The sequence below is a fragment of the Boleophthalmus pectinirostris genome, unplaced genomic scaffold (genome assembly GCF_026225935.1).
Source record: "Boleophthalmus pectinirostris isolate CB_2022bp ecotype Guang Dong unplaced genomic scaffold, ASM2622593v1 HiC_scaffold_19, whole genome shotgun sequence".
Classification (NCBI taxonomy): Eukaryota; Metazoa; Chordata; class Actinopteri; order Gobiiformes; family Gobiidae; genus Boleophthalmus; species Boleophthalmus pectinirostris.
The window spans coordinates 33,107,649-33,121,507 of record NW_026571140.1 but is presented as its reverse complement, the minus strand read 5'-3'; the positions used below and the strand labels follow the sequence as shown (position 1 = coordinate 33,121,507).

Genomic DNA, 13,859 nt, shown 5'->3' with positions numbered 1-13,859 from the left:
TGGAGGGTCTGTCAATTGATTTTCTCCATGGAAATGATATTGCTTTGTCTGGAATGTTTCACAGTATGGCAAGGTAAACCCTTCTATCATCATGGAGACCAAACCATACCAAGTTACAGGTCAGATCTGTGGATTGGCGACCCCGTTCAGTCAGAATGCCTGTTTTTCTAGATATTTTTGAGTTAAACCATCTGTAAATTAATAAATGTAAGACAGAGCTGTTTAATGTCATGCTGTGGAACATTTCAGGCAGAGCAATGACATATCAATAGAAACAAGTGCACTTTTAAAACCACATTGTGCAACTTTTAGCTAAGAAATAGACTAAAACAAGCACAACAGAGATAGCAACCTGGTCGCCCCCCATGAGGCATCGGTGTGGTCAGTTCATCACCACAGAAGCAGCTTATGAGGAGCCCAGCCCATATCACATGATCGTTATATCCACAATGCAATGTGTGTATCTGTACAGGCCCATGAACATTTGTGTGATTTTAGTCACATGTGAGAGTGTCTGTGTTTACTAGCATGTAATGAAAATGTCATTCTTTTTCATGAGTTCTGTATATGTTAGTTCTGTGACGGTAGAGCAGTGTGTTGTCTATCACCAGAAAAATGGTATACACTGAAAGAGAAAGGAACTGTTATAATTAGTGATTATCTCGAAAATTATTAATATTTTACTATACAAATGAATAGAATTAGAAATAGATAATACTGTTTCTGAGATTCTGAGACCACTCCTGTTGCTCTACCTCGATCCTTCGCGGAGTTATGACCCAAAACGCATATTTGACCTCAGTTACCTTGACCTTCAAGTGACCATGACCGGTTTCAACCTGTAACATCCGGTGTACCCCGGTTATGTGTGTGCCAACTTGTGTGATGATTGGGTGAATATTTTAGCCCGCAGATGGTTCAGAAATTGCAGAAATTGCTGATCCTCTCAAATGACCTCGGATCGTCACCAAACTTTTTTATTTTTATTTTTTTTTGTGGCATCGGGCACGGGGGCTTGACCCATGTACCAAATTTGGTGACAATCGGTCCATAAATGACAAAAGTATCGTGGGTGGACAGACACACAGACACACAGGGTGAATACAAAACTTGGTCAACCCTTCAGGGACCAGGTAATGAAAGCTTTTTTGGTAGTTTTTTTTAATTGCACTGAAAAAACATGCTTCCTCACTGTAATCAGGCTTGCATCTCCACAAACCTTACTCATAATTGGCCTTGTTTCCATGGAAATGTTGTTTATTTAGCTATAATCTTCCACAGTACGACATGAAACTATCTCCATGGATAATATTCTGTATATAAGTATGTCTTAAACTTTCTATTTCAGTGGAAACATACTGTACATTTAAGTGTTTGTGAAGTGAAAACATAAAGCCAACTTGGCAAATTTACATTCAAAAGTCTTAGTTAGTTTTGTTAAATGTCAAATACTGTTGAGACACTTGATGCTAATTGAACCTTATTTGAGTAAGCCTTTATATTTAACAAGTTGTGTGAAACTTGAGATTACGAAACAGGAAGTCTCTGAGATCAGTTCCTTCTTTTGGCTGCAGCAAATACCAGAAATATTCATCTAATACATTTGCTTCTTGTAAACTGTGTGTCTTTTAACCTCACACAAATGCATTAGACAGTGGAACATATGTGGAGCTGATTCAGATTCAGTTTGCAGTGTTGTAAGAAAACAGAGCCTCAAACACTGCATAGTAATGATGTGAAGTGCAATGAAAAGCTGTGAGACCCCATTGCTGTTATGTAGTTCTCATCCAACAGCATCTCTGATTGGATAAATCTCTCAATCTCAATTACTTCCTTATATTTCCTTCCTTACAATAAACTGGATGAGGTAAAAGTTATTTTTCCTGAACTATAAGAAATAAAAGGAAAGTGGTTACCTTTAAAGAACAGTTCTGAATTTTGGACATAGGACCTCATTTCCTAGTGAGCCAGAGTGTTGGAGACGTGTGGAGACACTTTTTTAAATATTCCATCCAGTCCTTGTATTTGCAGAGGTCGCTGGTACTAGGCTAGTGCATGTCAATGGCCATAGTTATCCTGCCACTAAAAACAGTCTTACCCACTCCACAAAACACCCAAAACAAATCTGTTATTACACCAGACTGTCAATGTAAATGTCTGTGTTCATACTGTAGAATAATGTTTGAAATAAAACTAATCTTGCATCGCATGTTGAGGGACTATTTTCTCATATATCAGTCCGCTGCTGCGGCAGGCTAACTATGGCCATTGACATGCACTAGCTTAGCACCAGTGACCTCTGCAAATACAAGGACTGGATGGAATATTTAAAAAGTGTCTCCACACGTCTCCAACACTCTGGCTCACTAGGAAATGAGGTCCTATGTCCAAAATTCCAAAGTGTTCCTTTAAGAAATCCTTGTGTGTAAAAACTGCAGTTTCAGGATTTCTTATTACAGGTCGTATATTACACAAATTTGACTCTTGTGAGCTTTAAGTCATATAATACTTATAATGCTGTTACCTTCTCAAAAACTTACCTGGAGTCGTGTGTTTCATTCACACTTATTTGAGTAACCCTTTATTATTAGTCTGTCTACATCCCCAATTACGGAGACAAGATGAGACTGGCTAAAATTTGCGACAGTGTATTATCATGTGTATTGTGTATTGTACAGTGTATTGTATTGTGAGTGTAATGTTCTGGACATATAGGGTCAGATTCAGGATTTGGGACAGCAGCTTAGATTTCAGTTTGATTTCTCCAAAGCACAAAATGCTCTGTTCCACCTTGTGATGTTATGATCTGGTATAGTTTTCAAGTTAATGGCTACTTTTTACCTTTTGTTTAGTAGAGACTGGCAATTCCAAGGCTGAAATTATCCTAATGAGTCTAGTGAAGGTGTATGAAGTTTAAAAACAAAGTGGAGTGTTTTCTGTTTGAGAGAAAAAGCCTAAATATGGAGGTGTGTGTGTTTAAACATGTGTGAATGAAACAAAACACAACTCCAGGTTTGTTTGTGATGAGATTATGATTATAACATAGATCAGAAAATAGCGTAATATCGTCCCTTTAAGTTACAAGAATGTTATTGATGTTCATCTCCTTGATATTGACTTCTAATACATTTTATCCAAAATCGTGACTAAAATCCATCTGTGTTTACTTTTGCATTTGCGTTTTTGTGTACAGGTGATTCCTCTCTTGCCTCTCAGAACAAGAAAACAGCTTTGAGGAGACAGGGGCGCGTCGACTCACACACCCCAGAACCGCTGCACGATCCCTGGGTTCGCCTTGCAGACTCGTCCCCTAAGAGAGACCCACCTCTGGAGCTCGGCCACCTCCCACTGTCTACAAGCACCACCCAGTCCGTCCACAACCAACCGAAAACCATGAGCGACGAAGAAACTCAGCTCGATGTCAATGGAAATAATAGTTTTGATAAAGACAATGAAAATAAGCCTGAAGTGGCCTCTCCTCCGGCAAAACAGGGGCCTCCAGTCGCTCCGAAACCTGCCTGGTATCGTCAGAGTCTGAGGAAAATCCGAGAAGAGCAAGATCAGAAGAAGTCAATCAAAACTAGCTCTGATCCACCATCTTCAGTTGGCTACAGCAGGAGTTTTGGCACCAGGGGGCAGACTTCTAACACCAACCTTTCCATAAGGCAGAAAATACACAGTTTTGAGACATTTTCAAGCCAAGAAAGCCCGGAAAAAGTGATTGGCACTAAGAAGCAAGTATCAACCTCCAGTTCACTTCCAATGATTGAAAAAGAAGCAAAAATTAAGTCAACAAACGGCAGGAAGAAAGACGAAACCAAAGATGTGAACACCAATGAATCGGATGCAAGTTTGTCGACAGAAATTGTAAAAGATGATTCAAAAAGCAATTCAAATTCAGAACCTACAACTGATCCATGTCCAGAAGTAGCACAAATAGAACAACTTTCGCTCACGGTAACAGCAAACGAAGAAACAAAGGATTTACATTTAGTAGAAGAAGAAGAAGAAGATACAAAAAATGATGCAACGGAGGAAGTTTGTAAAGGAGAAACTTCAGATGAGGCGATGGTGCAATCAGTTGATGAAGAAAAGATACCGGAACCTGTTGCAGATATTGAAGATCAAACAGAAAAGTCACCAAACTCAACACCAGCTGACAATGGTGTTTCAAAGGGCTGTGAAGAGAGTCTGGGGAAGATCCTTGCCTTCAGTAACCAGGTATGAACATATACAGTAGTTACACAGAATAAAATGTGTATGTGTATTATAATTAGGGCTGGGTATCATTAAGAAGTTGCCAATACGATACATACTTCGATACATAGGCCTCAATATGATACGCTTTTCGATACAGTGTACTTTCAATGCAATACCATTCATTTATGATATATTTCAAATTGATTTGATATGGTTCAGTGAAACATAAAGCCTAAATCATGGCTGTGATACTAAAAGTCTACAGCCGTATTTTTCGGACCATAAGTTGCTCTGCAGTATAAGTCACACCAGCAAAAAATGTGTTATGAAGATGAAAAAAACATATATAAGACGCACGAGACTATAAGTCACACTTTTTGGGTGAAAATTATTTTATAAAATTAGATCTGGAACCGACATTTCATCTTGAAAGACAAGTTATAGTTAATAACAATAAAACAGAGAAGGCTGAATAGGTGTCTGATATGTTAACGTAACATTAACAGTTATAACTATAGCATAAACAACATAACATAAGTTTACCAAACTCTCGATCTCACTCCAAATCACTAAATCCATTGAATCCATAGAATTCTTCATCCTCTGAGTCACTTCTGAGCAACTCCGCGCAACTTCGGTTGTCACTGGAGTCCAGGCTTTGTCAATCCATCCAGTGACTTCCAGGAAAGTTGAAGCTGTGTTCTTAATCCCGGCTTTTCCCCAGTTTCTCGCTCACTCCAAACTTTCTTTACGGTTTTCAGATGCATATTTCACTACTTGCAGCAGGACAGATGCACTTTCTGCTCGAGACATGTGCAGAAAACTGACACACAAGCCTAGAGCGCGACTGTCAGTCTGAAAATTTTTATGTATAAGTCATACTGGAGTATAAGTCAGAGGACCACCCAAACCATGAAAAAAGTGCAACTTATGGTCCAGAAAATACGATAAGTCTGTGCAAAGTTAATATGAAAAATGTCCATTTTACTCGTCAAAACAGTGAAAATGTCAACACAATTGTAGCTCTTACACAAAAAAAATTGTCTTGGCGATATATCGATGCAGCAGCCCATGATATCGATATTGTATCATCAGATTAAATGATACAATATATAGATTTTTTGATATTTTTGCACACCCCTAATTATAATTACCTTATTTTTTACATTTTTAAAGTGGATTATATAAGTTAATCGTGTGCAGGGTCCAAAACCTTATTGTGCCCATGGAGATGTCAGTGTTTTGCCTGAAATGTTCCACAGTATGACTTTAAACAGCCAATGTATAAAAACTTTATCTCCATGAAGCAGGGGACACTACTAGACCAAACTTATTTTGTATTTTAAATTTTAAAAAAATGCCTGTGGTTAAATACATGCAAAATATAGTAGCTGAATGCCATACTGTGGAATATTCCCAGCAAAACCTTTAATTAACATCTCAAGGAGACAAGCACAATACTTAACATGCAAGTGCACCTTTTAATATACAGTATCTGCTGTTTGGAAAGCTAAGTTTGTGATGAAAAATTAACAGTATTTTCTGATTTGTTATTGTTATTATACACTTTATAATGTGATCCATCTTTTGTATGAATGGCTTGGCTTGATAAAATGTTGAATTATGCTGAAATCATGTCAGTATATTTTTTAAAACTATTCTATTCTACTCTCCAGTTTGCAAACTAAGTCAACTTACCGAAAAAATGTAATTTCTGAAGTTATTTTATTGTTTCTCCTCACAGGTGTCCCATGCTCTGATGCGGTCTCTCCCTCACAGTTCTCCTCAGTCCCAGGACCATCCGGAGTCTGAATCCAGTGAAAAAACAGGATCTGAACCAGGACTGGATTCTGGCTTCTCTGTCAGGTCAGACTCTCCTCCTCAAGTCCTTTTTATCTCTTAATACAAACTGACAAATTGATTAAATTACATCATAGTATTGACACACACTTGCATTATATTACAGAATTCTGATTTAAATGTCACTTACAACTACTTTATTTGTATCTCATTCATATCAGTGTCTCCCTAAGTGAAGTCAGGATTTTGAAACTTCGGAAAAAGGGTCTATCCTGCAACTGTTTAGATTAATTAACACCCAAATACTAATCAATACTAAAACTGATGAAGTAGTGAATAATTTTCATTGTTGATAAAAGACAATATCACTTGAATAAGGCAAAATTTAACCTTCCTAAACAGTTTTAGAATGGTATCTACAGAACTAGACCTTCTGATATCATTAAATAAACCATTATTTTCTTAACCTTGAGTTTAAAACTTAGTTTGTCGAATCCATCATTTGTAAGAGTAAATTAATGACAGTGAAGACTTACCGTACTGCTCAGGATATTCATGAAAGGAATCTGCTCTTAAACTACATGAGTACAGTGTTTGTTGCAAAGTGAAAGTGCTAATTAAGACATTGCACCATTTTAAAAAGCAATTTTATCTCCCTTCAGTTTGGCCGTGCTGAGGGAGTGCTCCATGAATCAAGGCGAGTCTTCAGGAGCTGAGTCTTCAGGAGCTCAGTCTGTGCTCTCAGTTCTCCCCTCACAGGAAGTACAACAGCTCATACAGGAAGTGCAAGAGCTGGACCCAGAGGAACTCAAGGTACAGTGAATATATTCAAGGAACCATATGTATGATTTTGATGTTGATAAACTTTACTTGTCTGTGTCTCCAGATACAAGGACATGTAGACATGTTCAAATTAAATATAGTTTTTACTGAGTGCTGATTTTTTCCTGATTACAAAACAAATAAAGGTGGTAAAGCACCTTCTTTAGTTCTCAAGAGAATTATCCGGACAGAAAACATTTGGGTTGCTAGTTTCAATGCTGAAATCCAGTTGGTTTAAACCCAAAATGCCTCTCTCTGATCACTACCTAAACCCCAAGCCTGATTCATCAGCTGGTTTCACTTCGTGGAAAATGTTTGACCTTAGGATCCGTTCGATCAACGATAGGCAGGTACTTTTTTTTTTTAAACCAGTCGTTGCTATTTGGTCATGCCGTATGTATTGCGCCAAATCCTGTAGGAAGAAGGGCAATAATGTCTTTCCCCTTGATAAAATTCACCAAACATTCTCTTTGTTCTGGCTTTAAATCCTTGATCTCAGCAATCGTTGTCAACACAGAATGTATGTCTTTGTGTACATTCATCTCGACTGCTTTATTTACTGTTGTGCTGTTCCACAAAAGGGACCCAGACAGGCGCTTGAGTTTGATGTTATGGCTTCACAGCTCTTCTCTGATTGGCCGGTGCACGGTCTACAACTTCTGGGGTTCTTGCAAACCATCTAGTGTATTCTGATTCCTGACGTAGTCGCTGGACAGAAATTAAATTGAGTAGGAGGCACTAGGTGGCGGCAGCCTGGCTACTAAACCCCAGCACGTGCAGCCAAATATGGACCAGTGCTAGTCTGGAGGTTCTGAACGTGAGACATGGCTTGTCCATATGCTAAGATTGAGAAAAAATTGTCTGTGTCTTCTGTCTGTGGGGTTAGACATTTGCAACCCAAGTTCAGCTGTGACTGTAGTATATTTTTCAAAACTGTAAGAGCAAAGGCTAAATACAGTTCCTTTACTTTTGTGTGTGTCTGTATGTGTGGGTTTGTTTTTTCACCCTCAAAATCATATAATTTCTTTGCATCTGCAGCAGTTGGAGGACATCCATGTGGTGATTCTGCACAAAGAGGAGGGTGCTGGACTGGGCTTCACCATCGCTGGAGGCTCAGACCTGGAGAACAAGGCTCCTACAGTAAGAACCGCTCAACATTAGTATATTAATAAGATTTTAATCAAATCATGATTGTGATTGAAGAGTCAAGTCTGTCATTTTACACCTTAAAGGAGCTGTAGATGTCTTAAAAATGTGAAATATAAAACTAGTTCATTTTATACAGTTTGCAGCGGTCCAAAGTTATTCGTCACTTATCATTCTAAGCTTTCTAATCATTCAGTGATTCGCTCATTTCTGATTAGATGCATATAGCTATAGCACACAGCAGTCTGATTTTGACCCTGAGCTGCCTTTACCATATATATGTACTGTTTAAATTTTTGTTATATTTAATTACAAGGAACAAAATCTGCTCTACTCATTATTATAGTACTATGCAATGTTGGTTTGGATAGAAATGCCAGAATGCAGCGATAATACATCAGCTCCATCTGGTGATACTCAGGCTCTTCTATGGTTTGGGGTTTGCTTTATTTAGAGTCTTGGTTAGTCTTGGTCAGAACTACTGTAACAGAGCTGTAGTCCCATTTTGAGACAGTATTTAGCTCTAATATAGATCTAAAATAGTCTTGGTTTAAGATCTGGTGGTACTCAGAAAGACATGTTTTTCCTTTGGAGGTACTTTTTGAGTTATAATGTATTCATGTGTTTTATCTTACGGTTATATGCAAATTTGTTTGGTTTGGTGGACTTTTTCTCATTCATTCAAGACATAATATTTGGCTTTAGATTGTTAATTGCTATGACAACAGGTCTAATTTTTCATCATCTCATCATGAAAGCCATGTATTCAATCCAGTCCACTTTATTTCTACAGCACATTTCATAATGAAAGACTATTTCCAAAGTACTGCACATAGAGAAATTTTAAAAATCTAGGAATCAAAAAGTTACACAGTGCACCTTTAAGTGGGTTTAGCCTGATTGCTGTATTCATCTCTGCTTCCAGGTCCACAGAGTTTTCCCCTCCGGTCTGGCCGCTCAGGAGGGCACCATTCAGAAGGGGGACCAGATTCTGTCGATAAACGGGCAGAGTTTGAGCGGAGCGACGCACATGGACGCCACATCAGCTCTGCGCCAGGCCCGGACCCTCAGTGTGGCAGTGGTGGTGGTCTGTAAGAGACCAGACGAGGAGGACGGGGGAGAGGAGGGCAGGGAGGAGCTCTGCCCCTGCTAATACAGGTAAGTCTATCCGAGGATCCTGTGATTACATTATTTTCTCATATTTAAATTTACACATGCAAAATTTGTTTTTAACGCTTCTTGACCACATCATCCTGGTGTTTCAGTGGAGCAGGAGGACGGTGTGATCACTGTGACTGTGGACAAAGGCTGTGGAGGAGTGGGCTTCACTTTAGAGGGAGGCCAAGGCTCCATCCACGGAGACAAGCCTCTGGTCATCAACAGGATATTCACAGGTACAATACATGCATATATAAAACATATATGTTATATATGCTGTTATGTATGTTAAGTAATATATTTATAATTAAATTTATGTTGATCTTGTAATATAATTAGTCGAGATTTCAATTGTCAGCAGTCATTTCAACTGAGACAATTTTTAAGATGTGCACTGACACAGTGAAAGACAATAGCTCCACCTTGTGGACAAATGTCAGAAGCACATACTTTTCCTTCAATGGTTCATCTGTGCTGAAGTATTGTACAAATACATTTTATAGTAGTAGTCAAATACATTTCTGATATAACCTGGCTCATGCCAAATTGATATGTGTAGCACTATGAATTGGGGGTGCGTCACCTTTGGTTTCTGTCCAATCACAATGCTGCTCTGTCACTGGTCTAAACCACTGATGGGCCTTTTTTGTGAAAATCCAAAAAATCCCAAGAATTCATTTTGCTGACCAGGTTATCTGTGATAATGTTGTACTCAAACTGAGGTAATACTTTAAGTGACAAAATGTGACTCTTTGCGTTATAATGAAACACATTTGATAAAACCGAGTTCCTCATGTGTTGTTTCCAGCTGGAGCAGCAGAGCAGAGCGGCCTTCAGCCTGGAGACGAGGTGGTGACAGTGCAGGGTCTGAACGTGGGTCACATGACCCGCTTCGAGGCCTGGAACTACATCAAGGGGTTACCTGAGGGCCTCATCACGGTTATGGTCAGGAGACAGGCCCAGTAATGTCTCCAAATGAGTTTACAGTGGAGTTATAAACGTTACATTTGTCACACATTTTCCCAAAGACTTGAATAATATGTGGAGTTTATGAGCACAAAAGGGCACTTAGCTTCAGGGTCCACAACTGTATATTCAATTTCAAATAAAAAATAAATAAATAAACCAGTAAAATACAGTACAATAAAATGCATTTCTAACTTTGTAAATCATCAAGTTTAAGATACACTTTTCAGTAATGTTCATAATCTTGGATGTGTTAATGTAAGAAAATACTGCCTGCGACGGAAGACTATAAATAATATATATATATGGCTATAAATCTGTGCTATCGGCCTCTACCATCGGTCAACATCACATTTCTATATTCATTCATACACTATTGATATGTTTTTAACTCTTTTTGAAAAAAAATATAAACATTTTACCTCCAAAACTAGTATTAGTGCTGCCCATCGATGAGCTCCAACAGAAACAGTGTTAATATGTTTTTACACACATCTCAATTCAGGTCCTTCTTGGTACAATTTTATTTATGTTATGCCATTTCACATCATTAACAGATCATGTAAAAGTCAAGAGGATAATGAAAAAATATGTTTAAAAAGTATTTATGTTTATTTCAAAGCAAAGTCTAAGATTTAATAAATTGTCCGAGAAACCAACATGCGTCTCTTGTCTTGCCTGTAATGACCTTTTTACTGATATAAAACATTTAGCTGTTAATATAATTTAAAATAGAGGTGAAGTAGATATTTTTAGTCAATATATTAGTTAAATAATAAAGTAATTATTAATGGTTGCATAAATAATGTATAATCTTCCACTATAAATTATGCACAAGCTATAGAGATTTTGAGTTCATCCAGAGCTCATTCTCTTGCAAATTTAACTTTTTTTTTTTTTTGGTTGGGGTCTGTCACCTACTTGTTTCTATGGATATATCATTTATCAGTCTGGAATGTTCCACAGTATGACATTAAACAGCTCTATGCCACATTTAATTCAATTACAGGTGGTATTATAGCTCAAAAATAACTTGAAAAACACATTCTGACTGTAAGCGGTGTTACCTATCCATAGATCTGACCTGTACACAGTCTGATTTACCATACCATACTGTGAAACATTCTAGACAAAGCAATAATATCTTCATGGAGAAAAGTATTTGACAAACCCTCCACCAGAAAAGTTACTCAATACACCTTCAAGAATATTCATTAATAGTCATTAAAGAATACTACACACTCATTGTAGTATTCTTTAATGACAAGATGTGGAAATTAGTTCTAACGGCATTTTAGCTGGAGGGTTTGTTTATCTGTTCACTGTTCCAAACAGGACACGAGAATTATTACTGCAATTTCCAATCATGTCCAAAAAGTCCTCTCTATTGTTCTACCCGAACTCTGATTGTACATGTGCGTCTTTTCTCTATAAATCTCATAATGAACCTGGAGATTTGACTTGTGCCATTTGTGCTCAGCCTTTGGCGCTCCCTTTTCTGTGCCCTGATCGAGTTGTCATTCCGTCACAGAGCTTTTTACCTATATTTAACCATTTTAACCTTCATGTGGGCAATGGTGTCCAGAACATTCGGAACACGCGAAGTCACAGAGTTCAACACATCATCAACATTAGAACATGAAGCAGTTTCAAAGTGTATCATTTCCACGTTCACAACAGTGCACCTGTGTTATCAATTATGTGTCTTCTTTGAACAACTGTAGGTCCAGCCAGTGGTTTGGGAATAACAAACAGGTCAAAAAAAAAAAAAAAAAACACACAGAAATGATCAGACAGAGCAACATCAACCACACTGACATCTGAGATATTTACACCCTTTGCACTGAGCAGGTCCAGAGTGTGCCCTCTGTTGAGTGTGGGCTCACTGACATGCTGAGTCAGACCAAAAGTTTCCAGGACAACACTGAGCTTTTAAGCATTTTTTTTTTACACATTATCCACATGTCTCCACTCTGGAGGAGGCCGAGGTGGTTGTGGTGGTGCTGTTGGTGGTGCTGACACACTGACTGGGTTTCTGGTTGGCTCAGCAGGAATGTTTCTCTTATTCCTCTTTTCTCTCGTTGGCTGCACAGGACCCTGTCCAGGCCGGTGCTTCAGAGCGGAGGAGGTTTTCCGTCAGCACACTCACTCCACCTCTGCTCAGTTGCGGACCATTTCCCTTGAACAGGTCCTCTTGTTTCCAGAAAAGATCAAAGTTCTCGATGTAGTGCAATCCTTTGGGCGCATGCGTTGAACAGCCACGTGTTCAGCTGAAGCAGCCAGGTACATTTGTTCATCTTCCTTCGGTGTTAGGAAGAGGTCCACTAATGGAGGTCTTAACCCACTTTATTAAGCTCCTCGAACAATCTGTTTTCAAGACTTCACTCTGTTCCATTCTGATCTCCACTGCACCCACGAGCACAATCAGCTGTTTTGGCAGGAGTTTTGTAATCTCAGAAACATTGTAACTGTTTTTTCTGAAGACGATCCATTTTCGGTTTGTACGTTAACATCACAAAAACATCTGCTCATCACAAAAACTGTTAAATAACTATACTGTGAAATATTCATTCAAATTATAACCATAGATGCAGTCTTTACAAAGAAAGAACTTGAAGTAACCACACACAGTCTATATTATTACACATATTATTTATCTCACATCTCACAATTTCATCTTTCTACAAAGTAAACCTCTTTTTCTCATGTGACCCACAAATGAATCATGAGCTTTAGATTTCACTAACTGGCAGCAGGAGGTCGCTCATTACCTCAAGTCAATTTCACCTAAACTCTGGAAAGAGGCTCAAGACCAGTGCCTGTGGACTCACTGGAGAATTTGGACAACTTCATAGGCCTATAATGTCAAAGCCTAGAAAGCTGCTCAAAACACACCTTTTCCTCATAACACATGATCGCTCATCATTACTGTTTCATCTGTCTGTCCTTGTTTTTGTGTTACTTTGTTGTGAAGTGTCTTTGTGTTATAGTGAAAAGCGCTACATAAACCAATGTATTATTATTATTATTAAAGATATATATATTTGGAGATTCTCTATTGATCCAAACAGGAAAATGAGTCCTGTATTTAACTCATGTTTTAATACTGTTTTGTCTCACTGTCTCTTCACAGAGCTTCATCAAACCGAGGCAACCATCTGAGCCGACATTTACAGCACCAAGGCAAAACCCATCTCCATTCTCCAGATGGTTAGTGCTTTGGATGGGAGACCACAGGAGACGCAGGTGTTGTAGTGAGGCAGCAGTGGCTCTTATGCATACTGCTGTTGTGTCCTTAGGCAAAACACTTCACCCACATTGTCTAGTATGAATGTGGTATGGAAAAGAACCATATAAAACACACTACCAGTCAAACATTTGGACACACCATCTCATTCTCGTTGAAAAAAATAGTATACATATATTAGGGATGTAACAATAACCAAAATATCGTGATATCGTATCGTCAAAAGCCTCACAATAATATCATGGGATGTCACAATATATCAAATTACAAGTTCCTTTGCTTAAATGCATGTTTTTATAGTAACAACAGCTTATTAACATTATATACTACATATCCCATGATTCATTTCAGTGCAGAAAACATGAAGAAATATGTTTTTTACGTGAATTCTTGGGATTATGACACAAAATAATTCAAACCAAAATCTTGTCAAGGTATTTTAAAAGCAAAAAAGTGTCCTATCTACAATTATATCAGCCTCTACAAAATATCGCAATAAATATCGTACCGTGAGAGATTT

The 13,859-nt window shown here is 38.2% G+C and overlaps 1 protein-coding gene across 1 annotated transcript in view; it reads left to right on the top strand.

Moving 5' to 3' along the window:
* Window positions 1-10,751, top strand: part of il16 (interleukin 16) — a 67,785-nt gene extending 57,034 nt beyond the window's left edge. The window contains 8 exon segments of the mRNA XM_055154761.1: window positions 3,194-4,221; window positions 5,945-6,066; window positions 6,663-6,813; window positions 7,861-7,962; window positions 8,894-9,102; window positions 9,104-9,126; window positions 9,234-9,362; window positions 9,935-10,751. Of these exon segments, the coding sequence (XP_055010736.1) occupies window positions 3,194-4,221; window positions 5,945-6,066; window positions 6,663-6,813; window positions 7,861-7,962; window positions 8,894-9,102; window positions 9,104-9,126; window positions 9,234-9,362; window positions 9,935-10,092 (1,922 nt within the window). The 3' untranslated portion in view covers window positions 10,093-10,751.
* The last annotated feature ends 3,108 nt before the right edge of the window (window positions 10,752-13,859 follow it).